Here is a 24,495-nt window from a genome sequence, read left to right as displayed (position 1 = left end):
GGCCAGGCTGGGCTCAGGGACCGCCCGGCCATGTGCTGGCACGGGGCTCCGCGCTTGGCCGGGTCTCAACACCGCAGAGTTTGCGGGGATCCGCTGCAGCGCCCCAGGTTTCCCTCTCTGCCGGTGCCCCTGGGGGAAGCCGTACCGCTGCGCCCCAGCCCTCCCCGGGCAGCCGGGGCACAGAGAGCCCCGAAGGTCCCCCCCGGGGTGGGGGGAGCGGCAGGGCGAGGGTTAAGTCGCTGTGCCTGCCGGGCAGGTGACGGTTACCTGGGAGGGGACCGGCTGCTCCCACTCGCCCATCCAAGGCCATAAATAGCCCTGGAGGCGGCCCAGCCCTCTTAGCTGTAGGGGAGGAGATGGAGCCCGGCTCGCTGCTGGCGTCTGGGGCGCTGAGGGCCCGAGGGGGGTGCCTGAGGCCTCTGTGCAGGTAGGGTTTGGGGAGGGGAGGGGGGGTTGGCTGGGAGCAGCTTTTGGGGGAGGTGGGCTGCGAGCCCCTCGCTGCGGGTGCAGCGGGTGGTTTGTGGTGCCCTTCAACCTCCCGCCGCCCGTTTCCCCTGGAGAGTGAGGGGCCGGAGGGGACAAAGCCTGTCCGTCCGTGTGACCCTCCCCTCTCCGGAGCTTGGGGTCCCCCGCAGCACCCCGGCCGGGCACCCCCTTCCTTCCGGCCCCAAACCGAGGACTCCGGCCCCTTTCCATGCCCCCACGGGGAGCCGGGGGCTACCCCAGCCCTCCGTAACCCGGGCTTATCTCTGTGCTCCGCTCCCCAGCCCCGGGGGGAGCCCCCAGCCATGTGCAGCGGCTGCCCGACCCCCCTCGGCCGGCCCAGCCCCGGGCTTCGTTTGCTTTGCAGTGAGCCAGGAGATAAGGCTGGAGGGGCAGGGAGAGCCCTGGCTGCCCGCTGCGCTTTGTCCTTGGCCGGGGATCCGGAGCCCAGGCGCCAGCCCGGGGGCTCCGAAAATACAGCCCCATCAGGCGAAGCTGGTACCCGGGGAGGGGGCTGGGGGGGGGGAGCTCTGACCCCGGCCATGTGGCTTCTCCGGCTTGCAGGAATTTTGCTCGCGGATCCTGTCGATGGGGCCAGAACTGCCGCTTCTCGCACGACAGAAAGTCAGCCCACATCTGCAGGTACTTCCAGAGCGGGCTTTGCAGCTACGGAGAGCGGTGCAGGTAGGGGGCACTGAGGAGGGGGCCTGAAGCCACCAGGGTGGGCTGGGAGCCAGGAGGTGCCACGCTGGGCTGACGGCACCTTCTGTCTTTCTGTCCCTCGGCTCCTCCAGCTACGAGCACATCCGAGAGGAACCGGAGCTAGTGGGGACCCGCTATGCCCCCGTGCCCCCTGGCCACCGTGGCTCGGAGCCCGGCAGTGTGCTGGGAGCCTGGCACAGCTCGGCCCGCCCTGTCCCCAGCGTGACACATGCGGCCTTCAAGTTCCCAAGCGTGGAGGAAGATAAAGACAAGGAGAACATCCCGGCACCTGATAATCTCCCCCGTGGGGCCATCGGCAGGGAGTTTGTCCTTGCACAAGCTCAGGGTGCCTCAGGTAGGTGCTAGGGTGCCCAGGGACTGGGGCACTGGGGATACTGGGGTGGTCACGGTGGAGCATCCTGTGCATGTGTCTGCCCTTGCCCCAAATCCTCCTCCCTCCAACCCTGTGTAGGGCACTGCTGGGTGTGTGAAAAGCTTTCCTAGCAGTTTTTTAGGTGGGGACCTTAACTGCTAAGCCTGTGCCCTCTGAGCAGCCAGGCTGCCTCTTTGATGATGGGGCAGGGTGTGTTTTTCCCCTCTTAAGAGCTCTCCTGCCTGCAGGCTACCAACCTCAAAGGCTGGGACGGCGTCCAAATTCTAACCCCAGAGAGGCAGCGGTGGAGACAGCAACACGGACTGACCCTGTGGAGGTGGGCTTGGGGGTCTCCTGTGGCTGGGCAGTCCCTGTCACCCCACATTGGTCCCCTTGGCTGGGGCAGTGATGGAGCCAGGGGGTTGCAATGCCGTGCTGCTCTGCTCGCAGGTCCCCACGGAGCAGGGTGCTGCGGCAGCCCCGGTCCCCACCGCGGTGCTGAGGGCCCGGAGCGAGGCCGTGGTGTGCGGCATCTGCATGGACCGGGTTTATGAGAAGCCACTGCCAGAGGAGCGGCTCTTTGGGATCCTCCCGAACTGCAGCCACGCGTACTGCGTGGGCTGCATCCGCAAGTGGCGTCGAAGCCGGGAATTCCAGAGCGTGGTCATCAAGTGAGTGGGGCTGTGGGGACATGGCAGGATGGTCACTGTCACTCCTGCACCCTGAAATCCTTCCTTGGGTCTGGTGATGCAGCTTTGAGGTTGGAGTGACCTTCCTTCAGGAACAGGCGCCTGGGAGCTGTGATGGGGACAGGGATGCTGGATGAGGGAGCCGATGGGGGTCTCATGGGTTGTGGGTGCTTGGCCCGTGCTCCCTGCTCCCTCTCTGGGAAACCCACCTGCACCCATTACCTTCACCAGGGCCTGCCCAGAGTGCCGTGTCACCTCCAGTTACTACATCCCCCACAAATACTGGGTCTCGGAGGCAAGTGAGAAGGCGAAGCTCATTGAAACCTTCAAGGCGCGGACAGGGTGAGTGCATGGTGCTGCAGGGCTGCGGGCTCTGGGCTGCTCTGGGAGCTGCACTCGCAACTGTGCTCTGAATCCCGCAGGAAAATCAGGTGCAAGTTTTTTGTCCGGAACCACGGCCGCTGCCCGTTCAAGTCAGACTGCATTTACCTGCACGAGCTGCCCGCTGGCCGGCCGTCGCAGCGCAGACGGCAGCGGCCAAGGATGCCCATCGTAAGTGGGGTGGCATGTCCTGGGGGGCTGAGGCACTGCGTGGCCGTGCAATGCGGCTGGAGGCCAGGGGCTCATTCTCTCTCCTGTGCTGCAGGAGTTCAGCCCTACTCCCTCAGAGAGCTCTGATGAGGAGGAGGAGGAGGTCTGCATGCTCGAGTGGGCTCTCACCCTGGCCCTGATGGACACGGACTTTCGGTACTCACGTTACGGCCACGAGATGCTCTTCGCCGACTTCAGCGACTCCGACTAAGCCATGGGATGCCCCCCTGGGCCTGGGTGCTGTTGGTGGCAAGGAAAGGTCTTCTGGAAGGGAGAAACATCTGCTTTTATTGCGTTCTGCTGCTCCTGGCATTGGGGTGGCTCTGGGCATGGAGGGTGTTGCAGGGGTGGGATGGGGAAATAGTCTGGCTGATATTTATCAGCCTCCCCATGTCGATGGCTGAACCCCTGGCAGGTCTCACATCCCTGCTCCCCCCAGGAAGCTGGGGTTGGGGTGGTGGTGACTGAGCTGCAGGGGTCTCGGGGCACTGGGGCACAGCACCCCCCTTTCCTTGCCCGCACCTCCTTGGCAGTGCAGCGCTTGGCGCCCATGGGGAGACCTCCTGGGAGCTGAGATGGGGTCTGGGATGGGGGCTGGTTTTATACATGTAGGGGTGATGTGGGGGGAGCTGGGCAGCTGAGGGGGACATTGTTTTAAACTGCTTTTAACCAAATCTGGATATTGGGAAATAAAATGGGTCATTTAAAATAACTCTGCCTGGGGACTCTTCTTCGGGGGGGGGGGATACAGCAGCCCCCCCCGGGGGCTGGAAATGTTTGGGTTTCGCTTTAAGGGTTAATTTGCATAATGCATAAATTTTTTGTGTAGGCGGGGTTGATTTGCATACGGGGCGCGCTTTTTCCAGGGGGCGGGCCCGGAAGAGGCGTGCGGTGGCGGGACCGGGGGTGGCGCGGGGTACCCTGGTCCCGGGTGGTCCTGGGGTTGGGGGCACACGGGGCCCCCTCCCCTCCCCTCCCCTCCCCTCCCCTCCCCTCCCCTCCCCGCGGTGTGAGTGCCTGCCCGCTGCGGGCCGCCCCGGGGGGCGGGAGCGGAGACCCGGGGCACGGTAATAACCGGGGCGGTGCACGGCCGGGTGGCTGCGGGCCCCGGGGGGGTCAGGGCCCCTCTGTTCCCAGAGGGGGCTGCAGGGGGGCAGGGGGACCACCGCCAGCAGCGCTTCTGGGGTTTTCCCTCTCGGCGTCCCCAGGGAGGGCAGCGGGGGGAGCGTTGAGCTGGTGATGGGGGAGCTGTGGGCCAGGTGGGTTTAGAGGGCTCAGAGGAGCCCCCGGTCCTCTGGCCCGCCTATAATCCCCGGTAATGCTTCTGCATCCTCGGGTGGTGAGGATGACCATGGACCCCGCTGTGTGCAGGTAAGGGCAGCCCCCAAAACTGCAGCTGGTGGGGGAGGACCCCGGGGTTTGCTCCAGAACACGGCTGGCTGGGTCCTGGGTGTGCCAATCCTCCCTGCGCCCTTCTCGGTGTGACCCACAGAAGGCTCTCCCCAGTTTTCTTGTAGGTGTCTGTGAAGCCCCCCAGTGCAGCGATGGAGCCCCAGCCCCTGCCCCTGCCCTGGCTGCAGAGCTTTGACAAGCCATGTCGCCTCCTGCTCCATGCGCTTGCCTCTGGCTCCTCCGGGACGCTGGCTGCCTTCCGAATGCTGCAGCGGGTCCAGGCCCACGAGGGACCAGGGCAGGCGTTTCCCTGGCACGCCTTCGCTACAGCCCTGTGCGCCGAGGAACCCACGCTGGAGGGACCAGAGGGGGCCCTGGCTGTGTGAGTCGGCCCTGTTTCCAAAACTTGGTGCTTTGTGGGAGGTTTGGCATGTTGGTTGCCAGTTTGGCACCGTGCATCCTCTTGCCCCCGGCGCAACAGTCCATATGCGAAGTCTGGATCGTAGCAGGGACCGACCAGTCTTCCAGCTCGAGTCTGCAAAAGCTGGTGAAGGTGTTTGCTGCCTCCTCTTGCTTCCTAGTCTAGTTAGACCCTGCTTCACGGCGCAGGTTGGCAATAAGGATTTGGAGATTTGCTCTGATGCGTCGCCTCTCCCTTTTCTCCTGTTTTCCAGCAAACCACGTCTGCTGCTGCTCCCCGTTGTGTGCCAGAGAAACCTCTTCTCCCTGCTCCTCGTGATGCAAGCCGTGGTGCCGGGGGGCTGCCTCAGCCGGCTGCTCCAGGCTGTGGAGCAGGATTCCCATGTGGATCCCTGGGTGCGGACGCTAGGGGATCTGCTCCAGCAGGGACTGAGGGGAGAGGGATGCTCTCCGCCTCCTGTTCCCTTGTCTTCCACATGCCAGCAGCAGCTTAGGTGTCTGTGCCAGAAAATTGCCCAGAACAAACCAGAGGGGCTAAGAAAACCGAACTGGTTCTTCAGCAAGCAGCCTGGTGCTGCTGGAGACGTGGCTGACACTGTGCTTCAAGGTGGGAAGCGCAAGAAAGTGTCGGAGGAGAGCCTGGAGTTGGATGTGGAGAGAGAGGGGAAGAGGTTGCTGCTGGAGGAGGCAGCGTTTGACTCCCCGGGAGCCCAGGAGCGTGGGGATGTGGCAGAGGTGGAAGAGGAGGTGCCTGGGGATACTTCAGGAGACAGATCTGCTCAGAGCCTGGCTGAAGCTGTGCCGGAAAGCTCCCAGCAGGGTGCAGCCGGGGAGCCCAAGAAGATCTCCCAGGCAGAGCTGGCAGCAGAGGTCCAGTCCTTTCTCCAGGTACCAGGCAGGGATTGCTTTCCCCTTCCAGCCAGTGAGCCTCTGCGATCTGATTTCTCTTCCTTCACCTCATTTTCCACAGGTGCATGGACCGAGGCTGAAAATGCTGCTGCAGAAGTCGTCCAATGTAAGTGGTCTGAAGAAGCTAGTGCCGGGGCCTCTGGAAGGGTGGGAGAGGAGGTGGGTTTCACAGGGGTGACTGGAAGGGGATAAAAAGCCCTGCTATCACCTCCTCTGGGCTCAGGTACTAATACCTGCCTCCACCTCGCAGGGATCTGCTGTATGATGGGCAGCCTGCTTGAGGGGTCAGTGTCGGGGGGGCGGTAGGGAAGAGAAATGCCCTGGAGCTGTGTTCTGTGGGTTGGTGTATTACTCAAGGACAGTGTTTCCTTCCAGCCCTCAGAGCTGAGCATCCCGCCCGAGCTGCACATCCTGAACAGCTGCTCTCCCAGCCAGGTGAGCCTAAGTGACTTTGTTGCAACCGCCAGTGCCACGGAGGGCCTGCTGCTGTCCCTAACGTCCCTGTCCCCTCTGCCATCCCCAGCTTGAGGGGCTGTGCTCCTTCCTCCAGCTCTCCGCGTGCCCAGAGCACCTCCTGGTGTGTTTCTGCAGCTGGCTGCTGGCTCTCACCCCCGACCTCAGCTACACCAGTGCGGCCATCCTGGCAGAACAGCTCTTTCTCAGGCGAGTAAGTGCTGGGGCCAGAGGTTTCCTGCACCCCGTTTCCCTCACCGCCATCCCCATCTCCTGCCTTTTTCTGCCCGCAGGTCCTGTCCCTCACCCAGCCGCCCTCCCGCCACCTCATGGCTGCCCTCGCTTCGTTTTGCTCCAAGTATTCCCAGCCCTTCTGTCGAGTCCTGGTGGCTGCGGTCCTGCGGGAGCCGGGAGAAGGTGCGATGGGCTCACAGGAGGCCCAGCTTGTTCTGGGAGCAGCTGAGGGAGCTGGGCAGGGATGGTGGGCTGCATCCAGCAGGAAGGGAAGCCCCAGCTGCAGGGTGCTGTCTGCTGGGAGGCATTTTTCACCAAAATGTGTGTTAGGAGCCACAGAGGGGTGGTGCAAGTTTTATCTGGGCAGGTGAACGCTTGAGAGTTAGGGTGGGAGATGGGTGTACAGATGCCTGAGGTTGAGAGGGAGGCCAAGCTGGTTTCCAGCCTCAGCTCTCCCTAAGAACAGATGCCATCCTTCCATGGACTCGAGGATTCCTGACAGCTCCTAATGCTGGGGCCAGAACTGCCCCAGGGTGGCACGAGAAGAGGGTCCTGCTTGAATTCCTGGCACAGTAGCATCCCCTTTTCCTAGGGACTGGTGCTAATTAAACACTTGCTACAGATGGGCAAAGGAAGCTTGATTATCCTGACGGGTGGAAGGGGGGCACTGCATAGCTTCTGTGTGTCCTGACTAGGATGTACCCCTGTGTGAAGGGGTGCCAGGAAGGGTTAGGCATGTCCTGTAGATTTGTCAGCCTTCGGAGGCTCTTCCCCATTCTGCTTTGCCCTTCAGGTGCTGAGCAGATCAAGCTGGTGTGCGAGCTTGTGGAGGAGTGCCTGGAGCCAGACTGTGTGAGACTCGTGCTAAGGTAAGAGATTACAGGGGCCACAGCTGTGCTTTGGCCGTCGTGCCGGCCTTGAAGGCTCCGGCTGGCTCTGCCGCTCAGGAGCACCAGTGAGACCATGCAAGCATCACACCTCCTCTTCACTGTCCTTTGCAGCCAGGTCCTGGAGGTGCCTTTGTCAGAGAAGCTCCTGCCAGTGCTGCAGGCTGTGCTGGGGCGGCAGGTGAGGGGGACCCCCTTGTCCCCCCAGGTTTCCTTGCCAGCTCCATCAGCGCTGGAGCAAGGACAAGCTCTCCTCCCGACTCATGGCTCTCTTCCAGGAGGTGCTGCCCCCCGAGCTCTTCGATCTCCTGGTCCTGACCCTGTGCCGGCAGGCCCCAGCCTTTGCCATGTCGCTGAATTACGCCAAGCTGGTGACGGCCGTGCTCACCCTGTACCAAAGCCAGGTGAATAAGACCAGGCTGGGGTCCTGCAGATCAGCTGGTGAGCTGTCAGCCGGGGCTGCAGCTGACCCAGGATGTGGGCCCAGGGGTCTTGGGTGGGCTCCTGGCAGTGCAGCTCTCTGAGCACCTTGCTCCTCTCCATCCCAGGTCACCCCAGCCCACCGGAGCCGTCTGGCTGCTGCTCTGGATCAGAGCAATGCAGCTCTGAAGAAATCGCTGCAGGCAGTGCTGGAAGGAGCCAGGTGAGGTGGGTGCTGTGCCCTCCAGGCTGGGGTCTCTTTTTGGGGATGGCAGCCTCCACGCTCCTGGTCTTGCCCTGGGTGGTGGGAAACCACGGAGTGCCCGCAGAAGCTGTCCTGGAGTGTGGTTGGTGGTGGGTTTCCCTTTTCTTGATTTTTTTTTTTCCTCCTTTCTCTTTCCTCCTCCCAGGTGAACACCAAAGGGAACCACAAGGAGATGGCTTCCTTGGGCAGAGGATGCTCATTAGGTGGTGGTAGCTGCAGCCCAGTCCCTCACTGGGATTCACCACCAACGTGTTGGAGACCCAGCGAGCGTGGGCTGTGGCACACAGAGTGCCCACGCCTCTGCCCGGGGCCTTGCAGCAACACCTCGCGCTCAACCGGCATGGTTTGAGGTGGGCCATCGCTGGGCAACACCACCCCAGCCCCACGCACGCCCCGAGGCTTGAAGATGAGTGTTTTCTTGTTTAAACAATGAATACATTTCCAGTCAACTCTCTTGTCTGGTCTGTCTCTGGGCGGCCGCAGAGCCTGCTGCGGGCGCCTTGCCACACTCAAGATGGCAACTCTCACCTTCCTGCCCTGCCATGCTCAACATGGCGCCTCCCTCCCCGCCTCTCCCAAGATGGCAGCAGAGGAGGAGCTGTGGAGGGGCCGGGCTGCAGGATGGCTCCAGGCACTGGTTCTCCTCCCTCCTCTTCCTCTCTGCTCCCAACCTCCAGCGGTCCAGGCACCACAAAGCCCTGGACTGCCCCACATCAGCACTGGGGCCATGGGCATGAGGGGTGGCCAGGCTGCACAACGCCTGGATGGGGGTAATTGCATAAAGGTGACTCTTTTGTAGATGATTTGTGGCCAAAAGGTGGCTTTTTTTTTTAAGCGGGGAAAACAAAAAAAATCCATTATTGCTTTAACAATGGAGTAACGTTGGCGCACAATTACTTGAAGAGCACCTGAAGGTGGGCTGCGGCTGATCCTGGGCCCAAGGCCAGCTGTCATCTCTCCTTAGAGAGGAAATGTTGCCCGTTTTCCCCATATGTTCCCTTATAAAAAAGGGTTTTCCATCAAGCAGGTCCCCATGTTACCCAGCCAGGCAGCAAGAAGCTGCAGAAGAAGCAGAAGCGCTTCTCTGCGTTCAGGTCCCCTTTGGCTTCATGAGCATGCCGGTTGATGTGATGTCTCCTACTCTGTGCCAGCATCTCTGATAACTTTGTAAATCTGAAGAGCTTGATTGAGCATCCATGTGTCTCATCAGTCTGGTTTGCAGGTGCCCCTACTTGTTTTGACCTAGATCCACTTCCTGATAAAAATGGAGTGACATGGCTGCAATATTTCCCGAGTACACGGCTGGGAACTACAATGCTTCATCAAGGGCTGATGCTGGTAAGGCAGGTTGCTCCTTTATGGCTCCAGTTCTGCACAAAGCTGGCAAACCTTCTCCTTCCTCACAGTGGCAGCCTGCTACCCAAGGCAGAGAGTTGTCATCTTCAAAACCTCCATATTTCAAGTGTTTTTCTAGTATTGTGATGGCCCAGAGCAAGCAATGCTCCCTGGTGGAGTTCACAGGTCCTTAGTTCTTAACACATCACTGAATCAAGACATAAACTGATTTGAGGCTGTTTGGAGATAATAATTCTGGACTAGGTTTAATTGACCATCGTGATTTTTATCTTGGCTCAAAGGAGCCAAGGCTCAAGTGGTACATTTTGTGCACATCACCTTTCTTTCTGGCTAAGCTGTTTTTCAGGTGATGCAGCAGTGATCTGCTTGGTTGTTTATCTGGTCTGCAGGGATTTACAAACTTCAGGATGCAGAAGAGTGGGGTTTAGATTAAGAACTGTCATGGTTTTGGCTGGGATGGAGTTAGTTTTCTTCACTCTAGCTGGTGTGTGTTTTGGATTTAGTGTGGGCATAGTGTTGATGGCACACTGATGTCTTAGTTGTTGCTAAGTAGTTGCTAAGTAGGTGCTAAGTGTTGCTAGGTGGTGCTTATACTGGTCAAGGACTTTTCCAGCTTCCTATCCTTTGCCAGGGGCTTGGGAGGGGGACAGATGAGACAGCCGATCTGGGCTGGCCAGGGCAATATTCCGTATCATATGATGTCATGCCCAGTATATTAACTGGGGGAGTTGGGGGGATGGAGTGATCATGTCTCAGGGACTGGTGATGTTGGTTGGCGGGTGGTGAGTGGTTGCATCACTTGGTTGGATGGTTATTCCTGCCCCGGGTTTCATGTGTCTCTTATTTTCCTTTTCATTATATTGTTGTTGTTGTTATTATTACTGTTTTATTTTAATTATTAAACTCTTCTTATTTCAGCTCACAGGTTTTCTTACTTTTACTCTTCCAATTTTTCCCCCATCCCAGTGGGGTGGGGGGAATGAGTGATCGGCTCTGTGGTGTTTAGTTGCTGACTCTGGGGCTAAACCACATCAAACTGATAAACTTGAATTTTCTGCTTTAAATCTGCCTTTTTTTCCCCCCCCCCTGTTTTGCCAAGGCCTGCAAGCGGCTCTGCTGTGTTGCGTTTCTGGTTTTCCACATGGCCATGAAGGCACTTCTCATTGCAAAGTATTTAGCGATACTAAATAAACTAATAAACTAATAAAAAGTGCTTCTACAGTGTGACTGTTTCCAGATTTCTTCCTGTATCCTTGAAAACATGCACAGGAAACCTCGTCTGGGCACCTTCTGGTCAGAGGACTGGAAAGATAAGGATGGGAAAGAGTGGACGAACTCTGAGGGAGGTAGTGCTAGAGTTTTAATATGGAGGTTTTGAAGCATTGCATACTTCAGGAACTATTTAAAAATTCATAAACATTTACATCTACAAAGGGAGAAGAGGGATTAAAATATGTAGGTGTGACATGTAACTGTTTCAAGTTTGCTCATTAATGTTTAGATCCAGCCAGAGGGATGAAACTCTGAAGCATTAAGTGATGCTCTTAACGCTGAGAGCACAGGTTTCTTTTATAGTAAGACTCTCTTAAGCTATTTTAGGTGACAGCGGACTGATGAGCCTTCAAAGTCAACGTTAGCTGGAGGAAAGAAACCTCCAGGGAGCCAAACTGTTGATGTGTTTGCATACCAGTGAGTTAGTGGCTGAGTATATTGAAGTTATTGTAGGGCTGCCCAAAATACGACATAAATAGAAATTGTGCCCTGACCACGGAGGTCTGAGCCTGCTGTTCTGGCTTTATTAGGTAGCAGGCGGCGGTCTTTGCAGTTTCCCTGCAAAGCTTCTACCAAGCGACCTCAGTGTCCATGACCCCAGTGATCTGTCTGGCTGTGGCTGTCAGTCATATGAAGATGACTGAAGGCAAACTCATCTCCAAAATTCACCTGGTCGTTAGCTTCCTGGCGTCCTCGCTGAGGAACTGGAAGAACCCATGTGCTGTGCGTATCTAGAGCACCGTGGGGAAGCCCTGGCATCTCCATGGACTGGGCAACAGGAAAGGGTTTGAAATCTCCTGGCTTTGGCGTGCGTCTCCTCCCTGATGGATGTTTGGTTTTGTAACTGCTTACTGGTTTCTTTAGGCAACGGTCTCATTTTGACAGGCTGTTCTTGGCTGCTACGTGCCGTATGCAGCTTGCACTTCCAACTCATCTGGAGATACTGGGAGCTGCATTTTGGGCCAGCCTACGTGGTTTTTGCAAGAAACAGTAGTCAAGCAGGGATCAGCTTTGCAAACTGCAAGGGGGGGGGTCCTGCTCTGCTGGGAAGCATTACACAGGCTGTGGAAAGAGACTTCTTAGCCTTATTTTTGCTCTTGGCTGCAGCTTATCATGTACCGTGGATTCCTCTGGGGTGTGCGTGCAAGATAACAGTCATGTTAGGAGAATTGGAAGCAAACCCTGGAGACACTAGACAGGCTGGGGAAGACTGCTTGTTTGTGCGGTGGTTGGCAGCACCCGCACAGAAAACTACTTCTGTTTCCTCTTGACTCTCTCAAGAACTTTAAAATCCACCCTGGACAGTGCAGAGAGGTGGACATGGCATAAAACATCAGTCAGGTTTTATAGTTCAGCAGAACCTTATGCAGGAGTGGAGGGAGAGCCAGGCTGGGATTGTCCTTGCCCTGATTTATTGACAGTGTGGGTGAAGGGAAAGGTCTGAAGCTTTGTCTTAGGTGTTTCCTAGGCTGTATGTAGAAGGCAGTGTATCATTTTCAGCCAATTTACTTGGGATATTTGGCAGTAGTTCCTTATCTACTTTCTCTTCTGTTTGTAGAAATTTACCTCCTTCATTGTATGAAGGAGAATTCCCTTTTTGGCCTAATAGCTTGTGGGTTGTTTTTGGTTTTTTTTAAGGAAATTAGTTATGCAATCGCGTGGGCTGTCTGTCCACTCTGCTGCCTCCCCATCCTCCAACCGTGATTTTTGAACCAGTTTCATGACAAGATGATCTCTCCACTTGCCAAGCGGCATCTTTGGTGCCATGAGCAGACAGCAGAGGTGGGCAGAGGTGTGCAAACACTGCATCCACGGATGTTGAACGCCAGACATCGGAGCCCCATGGGAGCCAGACCACCTGGGTGTGTGCATCACCTTGCTGGAAAAGGCTGAAATTCAGCTGCCTTCTTGAAAATGGTCCATATCCATCCCCCGAGGGGCTGCCCAAACAGGAGCTGCAGGCATGTCCAGGCAGCTGCGGTGTCCCCTCCTGCAGCAGTGCTGGGAGCTGATAGTCACCCTGCTTCTCCCTGGGGGTAACTGCGTTTCAGTGACAACCTGTTAATCACAAGCCTGTAATTCCCAATATGCTGATGCGATTTTTGAATTGAAATCTGGTGGCTGTGACACCCAGATCTGAGGCTGAACTGCTCAGGGGAAGGCTTAGTCTTCCCTTTTCAACCTGGAATTTAAAACTGAACTAAAAAAGCAAAAAACCTGTTTTCTCTCTGGTTTTGGTGGTTGTTTTTTTTTGCCAACAACCTTTTAATCACAATAAGAGAATTGTGTTCTTGGGTAGTCTGGTGGCTGCCAGGTCCCTGTCATCTGGGGAGACCAGGGCCGCATGAAGATGAATTCGCTGGAGGGCTGGGGTGTTGCTTTATGGTTGGGCCTCCTGCACAGAGCTATTAAATCACATTTGCTGCATCAGCAGTAGCAGCCCGTGTCAGTCTGAGCAGCTTTCCTCCGAGAAGTGGATAATCCAGATGACCACGGTCTCTGCGATCTGAGCTGCAAGTTCAGCTCCGTTTCAGGAGGAGCCCTGGGAAGATGCCGTTGCCGTAGGCTGCCACATCGCCGGTGGGACCTCACTGGAAGGAGACGTAAGGGGCAAAGCCAGAGCCCGCAGCAGCTTGCTGCCGCTCACCTCTGGGCTGGAGACCTCCCAGCAGGGTCTTGTTCGTCCCCGCTGAACAGGTCTGGGTGTGGGGAGCTGGGCTGCTTTTGCTTGTTTGAGGCCCTACGGTACCTAGATTGTAATCAGGATGCTCCCAGGTTGAAAATAAGAGTACTTAAAAATCCCTGGGTGTTTTAAGGAATGTTTTAGAGGCTCTTTGAATGGGATGGTTTGCAAAAAGAGGCATTGCCTCTTATTGAACCTCTCAGCCTGCGTGTGTGTGAAGGAATAGAGGAGTTTTTAGGCAGCAAAGCTCTATTCCAGTGGGGGGAACCAATGTGATGGTGTCCTTAGGTCTGTCCCCTCCATGGAGCAACTTGCTGCAGCTGTGGACCTGCCAGGAGACTAGAGAGAGGCTATGGAGCCTGATCTGCTGCGAGCCCGGTGCCAGGCTGCTGCCCTCGGGGAGGAAGCAGGGTCTCTGTGGGGACGGGGCCAGCAGGACCAGGCTGTGTGGATGGCAAGGCACTGGCGTATGCCAAGGTGTCCATCCTCCATCCCCTGAGCTCACCAGCCTCTGCTACTGCACTGCCCATCCTCAGGAGCGGCTGGTTTTGTACCCTCCATCTGCTCAGCATCATGCTGTGAAGGTGCTTTTACTTCCATGCCCTGCTACAGGAGCCTTAGCTGGAGGCTCTGTCGAGGAGAGACCTTGTGCTTGGCTAGAAAGGGTACTCAGCAATAAAATATATAGTCTGCACCTGTGTGCCCAAGCAGACCCTCATGTAATGTGGGCGGGGGGAGGCCCTCAAGGAGGGGAATGGCTTCACAATTGAGTGCTGGGCTCCGTCTGCTGAGTCTCAGCCCAAAGTAAAGGTCTTCCCCTCTGCTCGAGTCTCGCCTTTCTGAAACAAAGGGGTGCCTGGAGGCGACTTAGCCCAGTGATGGGACCGGTGGGGGTGCTAATGCAAACCTGGCTTCATGCCTGGAGAATTCATCTGTGTTTCAAGATATAGAGCCAGAAGGCAAGCTTGCTGAGCAGCTGGGAAAGCACTGGGGGTAATGGGCAGGGGGGAAGCTCTGCTGCTTGGGGTTATCACTGCCGCACAGCACCCAGGGCTCAGCTGTCTCCAGACAGACATGCATGGACATACTCACCTGCGGGATGGATCTGTCCCTGCCCTTGCAAGCCCTGAGCATCCTCTTGCAGCTTGGGCCAGGGGACCTGCTCGCTCTGGGAAGCGTGACCCGGCAAACCCTGCGCTGAAAAGAAGCGCGAGCGGTCAGCCCTTGTGCCCGGAGACTCTCAGAGGTGGACAGCAGAGGGATGAGGAAGAGAGAAAATCCTGCCTTTCAGCATGTCCCATGTTTTCCTGGTGCTGGTGGTGTGGACTTTAGGATGTGTTAATTGTCATTAATTGGCGCTAGTCATGCAGATCACAGTGTGCGAAGGTATGTGCGAAAGGGAAGCCAGCACAGGAATTTGGGGCTATTCTTCCCCTAAGATGACTCATGATTTCTCAGCAGCTCTGCTTTTGGGTCAGGTGGAAGCAGGAGGTGTTTGTCCTGAGACAGGAAACCCCATCCCTGAAGCTTCAAGGATTTTGAAATCCTGACCTGGTGGGGACCATTGTTGATGGCCATTTCCAAAGCCTCATCCCACTATGGCACAGCGCAGCTCCTGCTTCAAAGCCGCAAAGGGCCTCTCTCAGCCCTCCCTGGATGCTCCCTGGACCTGGGGCCGCATCCTGCGCTCTCAGCAGATGGGCATGAGCCTGGGCCAGCCCTGCCCCGGGGCTGGGAAATGCCATTTGCTGGCTCACCTCTGAGGGCTTATGAGGTTTGCAGACCCCAAGGACCTGTCTTGTTCCTTGTGGTACAGCAGGGTCCCTGGGCATGGGGGGCTGATGGCGGCTGCCTGCCTGCAGCCTGGTCCTCTGTAGTGCTGAGCGTTGAGTCTGACTCCATGTAAGCTTATTAGGGGAAGAAAGCAGCTTTAGGGGATGTGATGGATTTGAGGAAAGGAGTTGGGCAGGGGAAGGGGCAGTGGGGGTGATGGCTGGGGGGAAAATGGGGCAGGAAGGATGGTGGCATCATCAAATACGATGCTACAGGGGCTCCTCGTCAGCCATCCTGGCTTAGCCTAGTGCTGTGCCTCCCCATGAAGGCACAGGGGGATTCCCCATCTCCATGGAGGTCCTGAGTGCCACTGCCCTGTCCTGAGCCTCCTGCCAGGCAGATGCTGAGGCTTGGGTCCACTCCACTCTGCAAACACCGGGCACCGGCAGAGCAGCTGCAGCCTCTCCCAGCTCTGGGTAATAGCTGTCACCCCCAAAGACCAGGTGCAGGATCTGGCCCTGCACTGAAAGCAGAGGTCGCCTGGCCACCTGCAAAGCACTCAGCCCGCCCCGGCCCCGCGCAGGGAGCTCCCAGCCGCTCTCATGCATGTCCTTTAAAGGCCTTCTTGCATTGAGCTCTTCCCTGGCAGCTCCTTCTGCCGCAGATGCGGTCGCTCTCCCCTCCGGGGAGACTCTGCCGCCAGCAGCTTGCACCGTGTGGGGCCCCAGCACCCCCCAACCCACCATCTGCCAGCCGTGCCTTGTCCCCTGACCCCCTTCCCGGGTCTGCCGGGGACCCAACAGCGCCGAGCACCGGGTCTGAGCTGGGTGGCCCCAGCATCTACCTTCGTCTGCTTGAGACAAGTTCAGGCAGGTAACGACCCGGGGAGCGTTTGGTAAAGTCGTCGAGCTGAGGGAAAGCACTTGGTCTGGCTTCCCAGGGGGATATTTATGCCATGCTGGGCAAACAAGCTGCGTGCCTCTGTATTTCCATCCGTAAAACAAAGATAAGGAGCGAGTGTCTGTAAGGCTGACTGAGCTGTAGTAAATCAGCAGGGTCTGCCGTGGCTGTTAGAGTGAGTGCTTTGCAACAGGGACCAGCCCTTGGGAAAACTCTGATGCTCGCTGATGTGATGAGTTTCACTGATCCCTTGTGGCCAGGGGCTCCTGGGACCCTTGGCAGAAGTGTCAGGGATAATGTCCCTTGCATAGGAATGAAATGGGCTTGTTTTGACAGATGCCAAGTGCTGCTTGCTTCTACAGCTCCATCAGGGCTGAGTGGGCTCCGGGAGACAGGTGATGGCGCTGCTCGGCATGGGGGCGAGATGGGTGATGGCCCTGCTTGGTGCTGGGGTGACCGAGCTTGGCCAAGGCAGTGCACAGGCATGTGGGGCTTCAACCAGTCCCTGCTCTCTGTCCCCTTAAATCTTTGCTGCATTTCTTGTCCCAGCCAGAAAAAAAAAAAACCCTCCTTTTGCCCCATATCTGCATGTCCATGGGCACAGCTCCCAAGGAGACACATCCTGCAGGACAGCCCCTTCTGCACAGTGACTTTACCCTGGGCTGGAAGAGGGAATCTCTGGATTTTCTGCTGGCTTTCTCTGATTTTTAAACATTGCAAAATAGCATAAATGAGATGCCCAAGCTCCCTTGGACTTGGAAATCTCTTATATTTGTCTCTCTGGGAGCCAGCCTGGCAGGGGGATGCTCTGGGATTGGACTGTCCCCTGCCTGGGGTACAGTGGGTGTCTCCTGCTTTACACTGGGTGCTCACACCAGTAGGCGGGTGCAAACTTATCTCCCCCCATGGAAATAACCCACATCACGAGCCCCAAGAGAGGATTGCCCTGTGGGAGGGTAACGGGGGTGGTGAGCGGGAAAGTCCACCCTCAGCACTGCACAGAAATGGGGCTTGTAATAAATTCCTTGTTTGCCTCACTCCGTGCCCGCCTGAATCCCAGCAGCAGCCGCCTGAATTGCAGCGGGCCTCTCCACCTCTTTTCCCACAGATGCCTCCACGCTAAGCAGAGGAGCTTGGAGCTCCTGCTGGGTGAGAAAATGCTTTAAAAATATAACATTTAGAGGCGTTCTCCCATCTGCGCGCAGCTAATATGTGTCTCTCATGATAGGTGTGCTGGTCCTGGAGCCTCCGCGCTTTGCAAATGAAGCCGCTCGCAGGGACCTCGCTGGGAGAGGGGGAAGAGGAGGCGCAGGGACTCGCCCAGGGGTACCGACACCGGCGGCAGCGGCAGAGGATGAGCTGCCGACCCAGCCCCTCTCCTCGGAGGTATGTGCATGAAGAGCCCCATGGCTCTCCGGGTGTGGATGGGACAGGGATGGCAGTGTCAGGCAAGGCGGGGGGAATGCTGGCTGGAGCATCACCCCGCTCCAAGGCACCAAGCATCATTTCGGCACAGCAGCCCCTTCTCCTGCAGCTACTGCCCCTGGGGAACAACCCCCAGGCTTGTAGGGAGGAGAGGGAAAAGCCCAGCTGTAGCCCTTTCCAGAGCCACGTGCAAAGTTTGGGGGTTCAAACCCTTTCCCAGCTGGGTGCTGGGCTCCAGCACGAGGCCACAGAGGGCTGTTTGCATGGCAGCCCCTATATCTCCATGCCCAGGTGACCTGCCATCCCTGGCGTGCTCCAGCATCCCCAGCCCCAGCAAGCAGGGATGCTACAGAGCTACCAGACTTCCTTGCACCCAGGACAGGGTTTTGGGGTGGCCAGGCCCTCCTGATGACTTTTGGAGGGGCAAGAGCATGTGCCAAGGCCTGCCGTCCCCGTGGCAGTGACGTGAGATGGCATCCAGGCTCTGCCGGCAGCCAGGTTTGTTGTGGTGCTTTGGAAGAGGCCGGCTCATAGCAAGGTCCGCTTGGCAGCCAGGAAAAAAAAAAAAAAAGCCCAACAAAAAAAAATGTGCTGAGGAGAAGCACGGCCGTGGGCCGGTGACTCATTGTTGGCTGGAAACAGCTTCAGCGGGCTCCTCGGTGGCAGCTCTGCGGCGGCTGCGAGAGCGGAGGGGGCTGCTGCGACCGTGCCAGGGAGAGCAGGGACGGAGCGGGCTGCAGAGGATGCTCAGAAAGGACCCAGGTCCGAAGCAGCATCCCACTGAGGGGTGCCGTGGTGGCTGGGGGAGGGCAGAGGGGGTGGGATGCTGCCTCTGCTGCCAGAGTTTCTTTGGGATTTACCCGGGCTTCTCTCTACAGGGAGCAGCAGGCAGAGCTGGCTGGGCTCCCCGTGTCTCCAGATGAAGGTAAGGGCAGCCCAGGGTGGGGATGTGGGGAAAGGGGTGGCTTTTGCTCCTTCCCCCCCCGGAGCAGCATTGCACGGGTCCAGCATGAGGGTGTCCCCTGGTCTGGCAGCACCTTCCTGCAACCCTGCACCCCTTCCAGCCCTGGGACCCCAACCCCATCTCCTGGATCTGCCTCACCAGCTGTAACCCACCTGCTGCACCAGACCCCTCACCCTCCCCCCCTGCCCTGGCCCAGCCTGGCTGCAGCTCCCTTAACCCCACAGGGGTCTTCTGGGGGGCTCCTGCCAGCCCGTGCTCCCTGGGAGCCAACGGTGGTTGGGGGGGAGGGGTGTCTCTCCTTTTTCCTCCTTTTCCACTGCACAAGAGCTGCTTTCCAGGCGAGGGGCACTTGGGGTCCCCACTTCTGGTGGTGTCAGCCTGGGGAGGGGATACTGCTGCCCAGCTCCCACCACCCTTTCTGTTCCCAGGGAGGATGAGCAGTCCCCAGGGGCACCCAGACGGGGTTTTGGCTGGGAGCGAGCACAGCGTGGAGCATGTCAGTGAGGTGAGAGGGAAGGGAAGGCGGAAGGTCAGGGGGACCCTTCCCTCCCCAGCCCCTTGGGCTCAGCCAGACCCCCAGCATCTCGAGGCTGCTCTTTTTGGGGGAGGGGTTTGCCCCGACAGTGCCTTTGTGCCCCGCAGGTGCCAGGCACGGACAGGCAGGAGCTGTCTGCGCGCACCAGGGACAGTGGTAGGACCGAGGAAGGTGGGTGAGTCCCCATCCCACATCCCATCTGGCTCCCCTTAGGGGAATGCTTGAAGTAGCTGGGGACGAGTGTGGGAACAGCATGGCCTGATGGGGGGTTGTATCCCTTAGCGGGGACATGGGGAAGGGGGGACTGGTCTGGCGGGACCTGAAGCCCTGCTGATGCTGGGGGAAGGATTGGGACAGTCCCACACCACAGGCACCTGCTCCCTGCTGGGACAGGAGGGCAGAGGGAGGAGGAAAGGGCAAGGAAAACTTTCACATGTGGTCTCTCACGTGACATTACTGCCTTTCTGCAGATGCAGAAACCCCAGAGGAGCCGCTGCTGAGTTTCCCCAGCGAACTCTCAGTGCTGGAGAGACTAGGCTTGCACAAGTAAGACCAGTGAACACCTGCATCCCTCCAGGGTCCACAGGAGAGGGGGGTCCCAGGGCACCATGTCATCCAGGGATTAGACATTCCTCCTTGTCCACTGCACAAGAGCTGATATCCAGGCGAGGGGCACTGGGGTCCCCATTTCTGGTGGTGGCTGGCACCCCTAGCACCCCTGGGAAGCGGACCAAGGGCATTGTCAGTATGCAGTCCTCGTGGTGCCTCCACCCCTGACAGCACTTCTCTTTCTGCAGGGCAGCTTTGACGGAGCAGGACTTGGAGGTGAGGGCTGCCAGGGGCTGCGGGTGGGCTGGGGAAGGGGGACAGAGGGACCGACACCTTGCTGGCTCACACTCCCAGGGCTGTGTCCTGCTCCTGGACGCCCTCCAGGCACCGCAGTCCCCTGGCAGTCACCTTAAAAATCCCTTTTCCGGTGATGCTGTTGGCATTTGGAGGCAGCTGCATTTCCATGGCAAGATGAGCCTGTCCTCTGCATGCCCGGCAATCCCACAAAGTGCTCTGCAGCTTGCTGAAAGCACCCTTAGCTGGGGAAGTGGTAGAAGCTGTGCTAATAAAAATAATTTTCCTGTGAGTGCCAGGGCTGAGTCAGGCTTTGCTGTCAGCTGGGACCTGCAGCAAGAGCTGGCGTCTGCCTGGCACACGCTCTTGCCAGGAGGGCTTGGGATTTCCATGCATTATCAACTGCCTGGGGGATGTCTCTCAGTCAGGGTGGCTTCTCATGGGGGCTGTCCCAGTGCGCAGCAACCTACCAGGTGCTGGGGCAAGGCAAGCACTGCCCTGCTTGGTGTCATGCCAGGGGGGTCTGTCTGTGCCTTGGGGACAGCAGTGCACGGCCCTGGTGGCCTCCCCTTCACCCTGTGTCCCACCTCTCACCTTCCCACCCTGCAGGCAGCCTTTGCCCACCTCGCCCTGGCTTTTCGCTGCGACCTGTTCACCCTGCGGCAACGGGTACAGGTGGAGAAACGAGCGCGGGATGCGGCAGAGGAAAACATCCAGGAAGAGCTGGGGCAGTGTCGGGCTGCCCTGGAGGTAGGCGGGCACCAGGGCAGGGGCCTGGCACCTGCTGGGGGCTTCCAGCCCTGGGGGCGTTTGGACAACTCAGAGTTCTGGCTTCAGCAGCTTCATCCTCCACCTCTCCCTCCACAGAGGCTGGGACCATCCTGCACCGACACGGGCTGCAAGGAGGCACTGGAGCAGCTGCAGCGCAGCCTGGCTGTGCTGGCAGCTGCCGTCGAGCGGGCAACCAGCGCCGCGGAGAAGCTGGGGGCCGTACATCAGGTCTGTGCATCACTTGGGGCTGCCTGCCAGGGCCAGGAGGGATGGAGGCTGCTGTGCCTGGGCTGGCGGACCCATCCCTGGGCTTGCTGGGGTTTGTCCCTCCTCCTCGTGGTGCTGGCATTGACTTCACATTTGCATGTAGCGGGGTGCAAGGGATCTGCCTGCCCTCGGGACCACGAAGGGGATGCATCTGCACCCCCTGGGTGGAGGCTCCATGGGGACGCACGGTGAGGGACTGGCAGGAACCTGGGTCCCTAGGGACCAGGAGACAGAGGCCCTGATCCCCCACCCTGCCCGGCTGCAGGAGGCCCGGATGAGCCGAGCGGCAGAGGTGATGGTCCAGCACGTGGAGAACCTAAAGCGGCACCACATGCGGGAACACGCGGAGCTGGAGGAGATGAAGCGCCTGATCCAGCAAAACTCCCGCAACCGGCAGCTGGCGGAGACCCAGGGTGAGGTGGGCTCTGCCGCCGGGGCCCGCACGGGGTTTGCACGGGGCAACCCTCCAGGATTTGGCCCTGAACCACTCCGGGGGGTCAGTGTGACCCCGCGCTGCAGAGCTGGTGGGTTGTGCGAGCTGGGGACTGGGGGCGGGTGACAGCTGGGACCCGATGACAAATACGAGGGGCTGGTGTAAGAGCAGACGCAGCATGGGAGCAGGTGCTGGTGGCCGGAGAGCCATCGTCCCACGGCCCAGCTGGGAATGCGGGGCAGGGGGGCACGGCGCACACAAAGGACGCTCTGTCCCTGGATGCCAAACGCCACGCACGCCATCACGTGCATGCAAGCAAGGTCCCCCCAGCCAGGGCACTCCTGCGAATTGCACCAAGCACAGAGCACGTGGCCAGGATAGCTTTCCATAGGAGGGAGGTTTGCAACTCTCAGCCCCGTCTTAATTTTTTGGGGGTGATGTAAGGCTGCTTCTCTTTGCTCCCAGATGACACGGAGCCACGGCTGAAGCCTCACCCCCTGATGAGAACTTTCCAGCAGGTAACTGGTCCCAGTTCAGCGGCCCCAGAGCCACCACCACCCCCCCATACCCTGCCACTCTCCCTTGCCGGGCAGACCCCCCCCACACGCTAGTCCCCAGGCAATGCCACCCCTGCCAGCTTCTTGCTGCGGGCAAGGTCTGCTAGAAATGCCGGGGACGAGGCAAATGTAGGGGCAGCTTTGAAGGGCTGCAGGGAGACAGGGTGCCTGGGGTTGGGGAAACAGGGTGCCCGGGGTTGGGGGCTGCTTGTCCCGGGGATCTCAGGAAGGTCCCTCTGCATTGCAGGGTCATAGCGCGAGAGCCGCAGGCTTGGCTGTCCTCTAGCACAGCACCAGCTCGAATTCGGCACTGATTCCCCTACAGCTCAAGAGGTAGGGGAGTGCTTGGGGAGGGGGTTAGGCAGCCCTGCCGGCACAGCTTGGAGCAGTAAGGACAGGCACAAACCTCTTGGCTTTGACCTTCCCTCATCTCACCGGCTCTCTGGCTTCCCTCTTAGCGCCAGGGCCAGTGGGAGGCTGGCAGCATCCCTTCTCCTCCTCGGTGTCCTTTGCCTGTGCTGGGGAGGCGATGGGGAAAGAGGGGATGGGGAGCACTGGGAGGCAGCTGGCACGCTGCTCACCCCCAGCCCCTCCATTGCAGGGGTCTGCCCGCCGCAGAGTCAGCATCGCCGTCATCCCTAAGCAACTCTTGGTAAGGACGCACACAGGGGGGCAGGACAGGAGCTGTGCCCTGCTGTCGGACATGTGTCCCCAGGCTCGGTGCTACCAGGGGTCTGGGTCCCCACTGATGCTCCCACCTTCGGTGCCCAGCCAGGTGCCAGCCCCGACAGCCGAGTGGTCCCGGCCAGCGAGCTGGAGAGGGAGGGGTCCCAGCGCCGGCCCAGCACCCAGAGGTAACCGCGCTGGGTGGCAGGGAGGCCACAGCACCGGCTGCCACTGGCCCACAGGGCACGGCACAGCACCCCATCCTCTCCCTCCCCAGGAGCGAGCTGGACCCGCAGGGCCAGGGCAGTGCCATGACCAGGGAACCGGTGGCTGAGGCAGATGGCAGAGGCTCAAGTGCAGGGGACGAGGAGCTGGAGCAGCTTCAGCTGACGTGAGCAGCACCCTGCATGTGCCCAGCATCCCCCCCGTGGCTGCTGGACTCTGTGGTCCCACAGTGGCCAGCACATGGGAAACGGGCTGGGGGATTTGGTGATGGAAGGCTGGGATGTTGCTTGGCTGCCTCAGCTCAACCCTGCTCTGCCTCAGTTTCCCCCATGCATTGCAGGTCACCCGTGCCCTCCCCAGGCACAAGCCTGCATTTGGGTTTTCAAAAGGGCCAGTGAGGTTTGGGGTTAAATTAAATGCCCTCCTCATCCCCAGCTGGGGCGGAGGTGGGACTTGCTCTTCCCTCCAGATGACAAGTATCTCTGGTCACCTTCTCCGCAGGTCCAAGGGGTCCCCGGCGGAGCTGTGGCGGCCGTGGCTCTTCCTCCCGCAGCACTACTGGGTTTTCTTCTGGCTGCTTCTCCTGAGCATTGCCTTCCTCCTCCTCATCCGCGTCCTGGAGCTGCAGCGGCTGCAGCCTGTGGCACCGCCCAAGGCCTAGCCGGAGCACGGAGGGGGGGGTGGCCGGGAGGCACCCGCTCTCCATCACTGTTCCTCCCCCACGGCAGGAAACACCAAAATCCTAGAATAATAAAATTGGAGGAAAAAAATGGGGGAATTGTACTGCTGGAGCAGGGGGAAACATCCTGTGCTGGCATCTGAGGTTTGGTTGGAGCCTCCTTACAGGTGCGAAGGGCTCAGGGAGCTGCAGCAGCCCTCACCGATGCTATGAGTTTGCCTGTTCTCTTGGCACACCAAGGGGTGCAGTGATGCCGCCGCGTATCCCCCTGTGCTGGGGACAGAGACGGGGCTGCCCACGGCCGGGGGGTTTGTGTTAGAGCCGTGTCCCACTGCGCTCGCCAGGCACCCTTCGCCGCAGCACATCCTCGGTCCCTGCTGCCTGGGCAGCTGTAATTAAGATCCGATGCTCGTTTGCTGCTGCCCAGGGGACAAAGCTGGGGCTGGAAGGAGCAGGGCAGCGTTCAGACTTTTGCAGGCACCACAGAGGACTCACAAACAGAGGGAGCTGTTTCCAACCGCTCCGGTGCTTGGGAAAAATCGCTTGGTTTGACGCAGACGCCCCGTTTCCGCGTCCGCCCCGGCCTCTCGCAGCCCTGAAATGCGGGTGGGCTCCACTTGTGCTCGCACCCAGCAGCTTTGCAGGGGCCTGGTGGGCTTGAAACACCCCAGCTGAGCTGCGGGGGTGGGGGGGCTCTGCACCGGGACCCCTGGCAAGAGGCCCGAGGGAGCTGCGGGAAGGAGAGATGGAGGTGCTGGGCTGGCCAGCCTTGCTCACCAGGGCCGCCGGCAATGCCGTGGGTGACTCATGGGTGGCCAACGTAACCCCCGCCCCGTATGGCAGCTCGCCCCGTGTCCCTGAGTCACCGTCCCCAGACTCGTGGCAGGTTGTCCCTTGTCCGTCACCGACCTGCGAGCCCCTTCGCTGTGACACCCACCCTGGCACGTGGCAAGAGGTCAGCAGCACCCCAAGGACGCCGCCACGAGAAAAAACCCAAAAAAGCACCCAGCCAGGAGTGATCGTCGGTGACCCCGTCGGCTCCATCCTCTGCCCCAAGGTACCTTCACCCTGCTGGGGCTATTCCCACCCGGGGGACCCAGGTGGAAACATCACCCCAAAAGTTTCCACGAGGGCTGTGGTGGTTGGGACAGCGGTCGGGGTCCGGGGCTGGCACTGCGCGGGTCCCCCCCATGCCCACAGCTCCCTCCTGGCCTCCATTGCTGGCTGGGGAGGGGGGAAGTACGGCGCAGCGGCCAGAGCTGGGGCGGAAAGCGAAGTGGTTTGGTTTCATCACCCGAATCTTTCAGTTTGCTTTGTAAAAAGGCCGA

The 24,495-nt window shown here is 59.1% G+C and overlaps 3 protein-coding genes across 6 annotated transcripts; all 3 read left to right on the top strand.

Annotated features, from left to right (window-relative positions):
* The first annotated feature begins 317 nt into the window (after window positions 1-317).
* LOC135316896 (E3 ubiquitin-protein ligase makorin-2-like) lies at window positions 318-3,550 on the top strand. The gene is made up of 8 exons (XM_064472022.1): window positions 318-427; window positions 1,048-1,167; window positions 1,278-1,540; window positions 1,807-1,895; window positions 2,009-2,229; window positions 2,479-2,589; window positions 2,670-2,799; window positions 2,894-3,550. The coding sequence occupies exons 1-8, from the start codon at window positions 357-359 to the stop codon at window positions 3,047-3,049; spliced, it is 1,161 nt and encodes a 386-aa protein (XP_064328092.1). The 5' UTR covers window positions 318-356; the 3' UTR covers window positions 3,050-3,550.
* A 270-nt stretch (window positions 3,551-3,820) lies between these two features.
* On the top strand, window positions 3,821-10,096 carry FANCE (FA complementation group E). Of its 4 annotated transcripts, none has more exons than XM_064471988.1 (12): window positions 3,821-3,905; window positions 4,345-4,612; window positions 4,905-5,538; window positions 5,621-5,665; window positions 5,935-5,994; window positions 6,083-6,226; window positions 6,306-6,429; window positions 7,040-7,115; window positions 7,248-7,314; window positions 7,412-7,537; window positions 7,682-7,776; window positions 7,964-10,096. In XM_064471988.1, the coding sequence occupies exons 2-12, from the start codon at window positions 4,383-4,385 to the stop codon at window positions 7,965-7,967; spliced, it is 1,605 nt and encodes a 534-aa protein (XP_064328058.1). In that variant the 5' UTR covers window positions 3,821-3,905; window positions 4,345-4,382; the 3' UTR covers window positions 7,968-10,096. The 4 variants fall into 4 exon arrangements, 3 of the variants coding, with proteins under 3 accessions (XP_064328058.1, XP_064328059.1, XP_064328061.1); XM_064471989.1 differs by having other exon boundaries at window positions 7,682-7,781; XM_064471991.1 differs by lacking the exons at window positions 3,821-3,905; window positions 4,345-4,612 and adding an exon at window positions 4,645-4,783.
* A 4,397-nt stretch (window positions 10,097-14,493) lies between these two features.
* Window positions 14,494-23,244, top strand: LOC135316975 (inositol 1,4,5-triphosphate receptor associated 2-like). Its single transcript, XM_064472460.1, has 16 exons — window positions 14,494-14,515; window positions 16,911-16,951; window positions 17,031-17,188; window positions 18,106-18,152; window positions 18,620-18,696; window positions 18,834-18,897; window positions 19,197-19,272; window positions 19,524-19,551; window positions 20,179-20,319; window positions 20,437-20,568; window positions 20,873-21,020; window positions 21,506-21,558; window positions 22,199-22,249; window positions 22,369-22,451; window positions 22,541-22,654; window positions 22,990-23,244. The coding sequence occupies exons 1-16, from the start codon at window positions 14,494-14,496 to the stop codon at window positions 23,147-23,149; spliced, it is 1,395 nt and encodes a 464-aa protein (XP_064328530.1). The 3' UTR covers window positions 23,150-23,244.
* The last annotated feature ends 1,251 nt before the right edge of the window (window positions 23,245-24,495 follow it).

Source organism: Phalacrocorax carbo, chromosome 23, assembly GCF_963921805.1.
Source record: "Phalacrocorax carbo chromosome 23, bPhaCar2.1, whole genome shotgun sequence".
NCBI classification, from domain to species: domain Eukaryota; kingdom Metazoa; phylum Chordata; class Aves; order Suliformes; family Phalacrocoracidae; genus Phalacrocorax; species Phalacrocorax carbo.
Note: the sequence above shows the minus strand (reverse complement) of the source record. Positions and strands in the feature narration are given on the sequence as shown.

Coding starts and splice junctions, on each gene's coding strand:
- LOC135316896 (XM_064472022.1), top strand. CDS start 357: ATGGAGCCCGGCTCGCTGCTGGCGTCTGGGGCGCTGAGGGCCCGAGGG. Junction 1,168..1,277: donor AGCTACGGAGAGCGGTGCAG/GTAGGGGGCACT, acceptor CGGCTCCTCCAG/CTACGAGCACATCCGAGAGG. Junction 1,896..2,008: donor CACGGACTGACCCTGTGGAG/GTGGGCTTGGGG, acceptor CTCTGCTCGCAG/GTCCCCACGGAGCAGGGTGC.
- FANCE (XM_064471988.1), top strand. CDS start 4,383: ATGGAGCCCCAGCCCCTGCCCCTGCCCTGGCTGCAGAGCTTTGACAAG. Junction 4,613..4,904: donor CCAGAGGGGGCCCTGGCTGT/GTGAGTCGGCCC, acceptor CCTGTTTTCCAG/CAAACCACGTCTGCTGCTGC. Junction 5,666..5,934: donor TGCTGCAGAAGTCGTCCAAT/GTAAGTGGTCTG, acceptor GTTTCCTTCCAG/CCCTCAGAGCTGAGCATCCC.
- LOC135316975 (XM_064472460.1), top strand. CDS start 14,494: ATGCAGATCACAGTGTGCGAAG. Junction 14,516..16,910: donor GCAGATCACAGTGTGCGAAG/GTATGTGCGAAA, acceptor CTTTTCCCACAG/ATGCCTCCACGCTAAGCAGA. Junction 22,655..22,989: donor CTGGAGCAGCTTCAGCTGAC/GTGAGCAGCACC, acceptor CCTTCTCCGCAG/GTCCAAGGGGTCCCCGGCGG.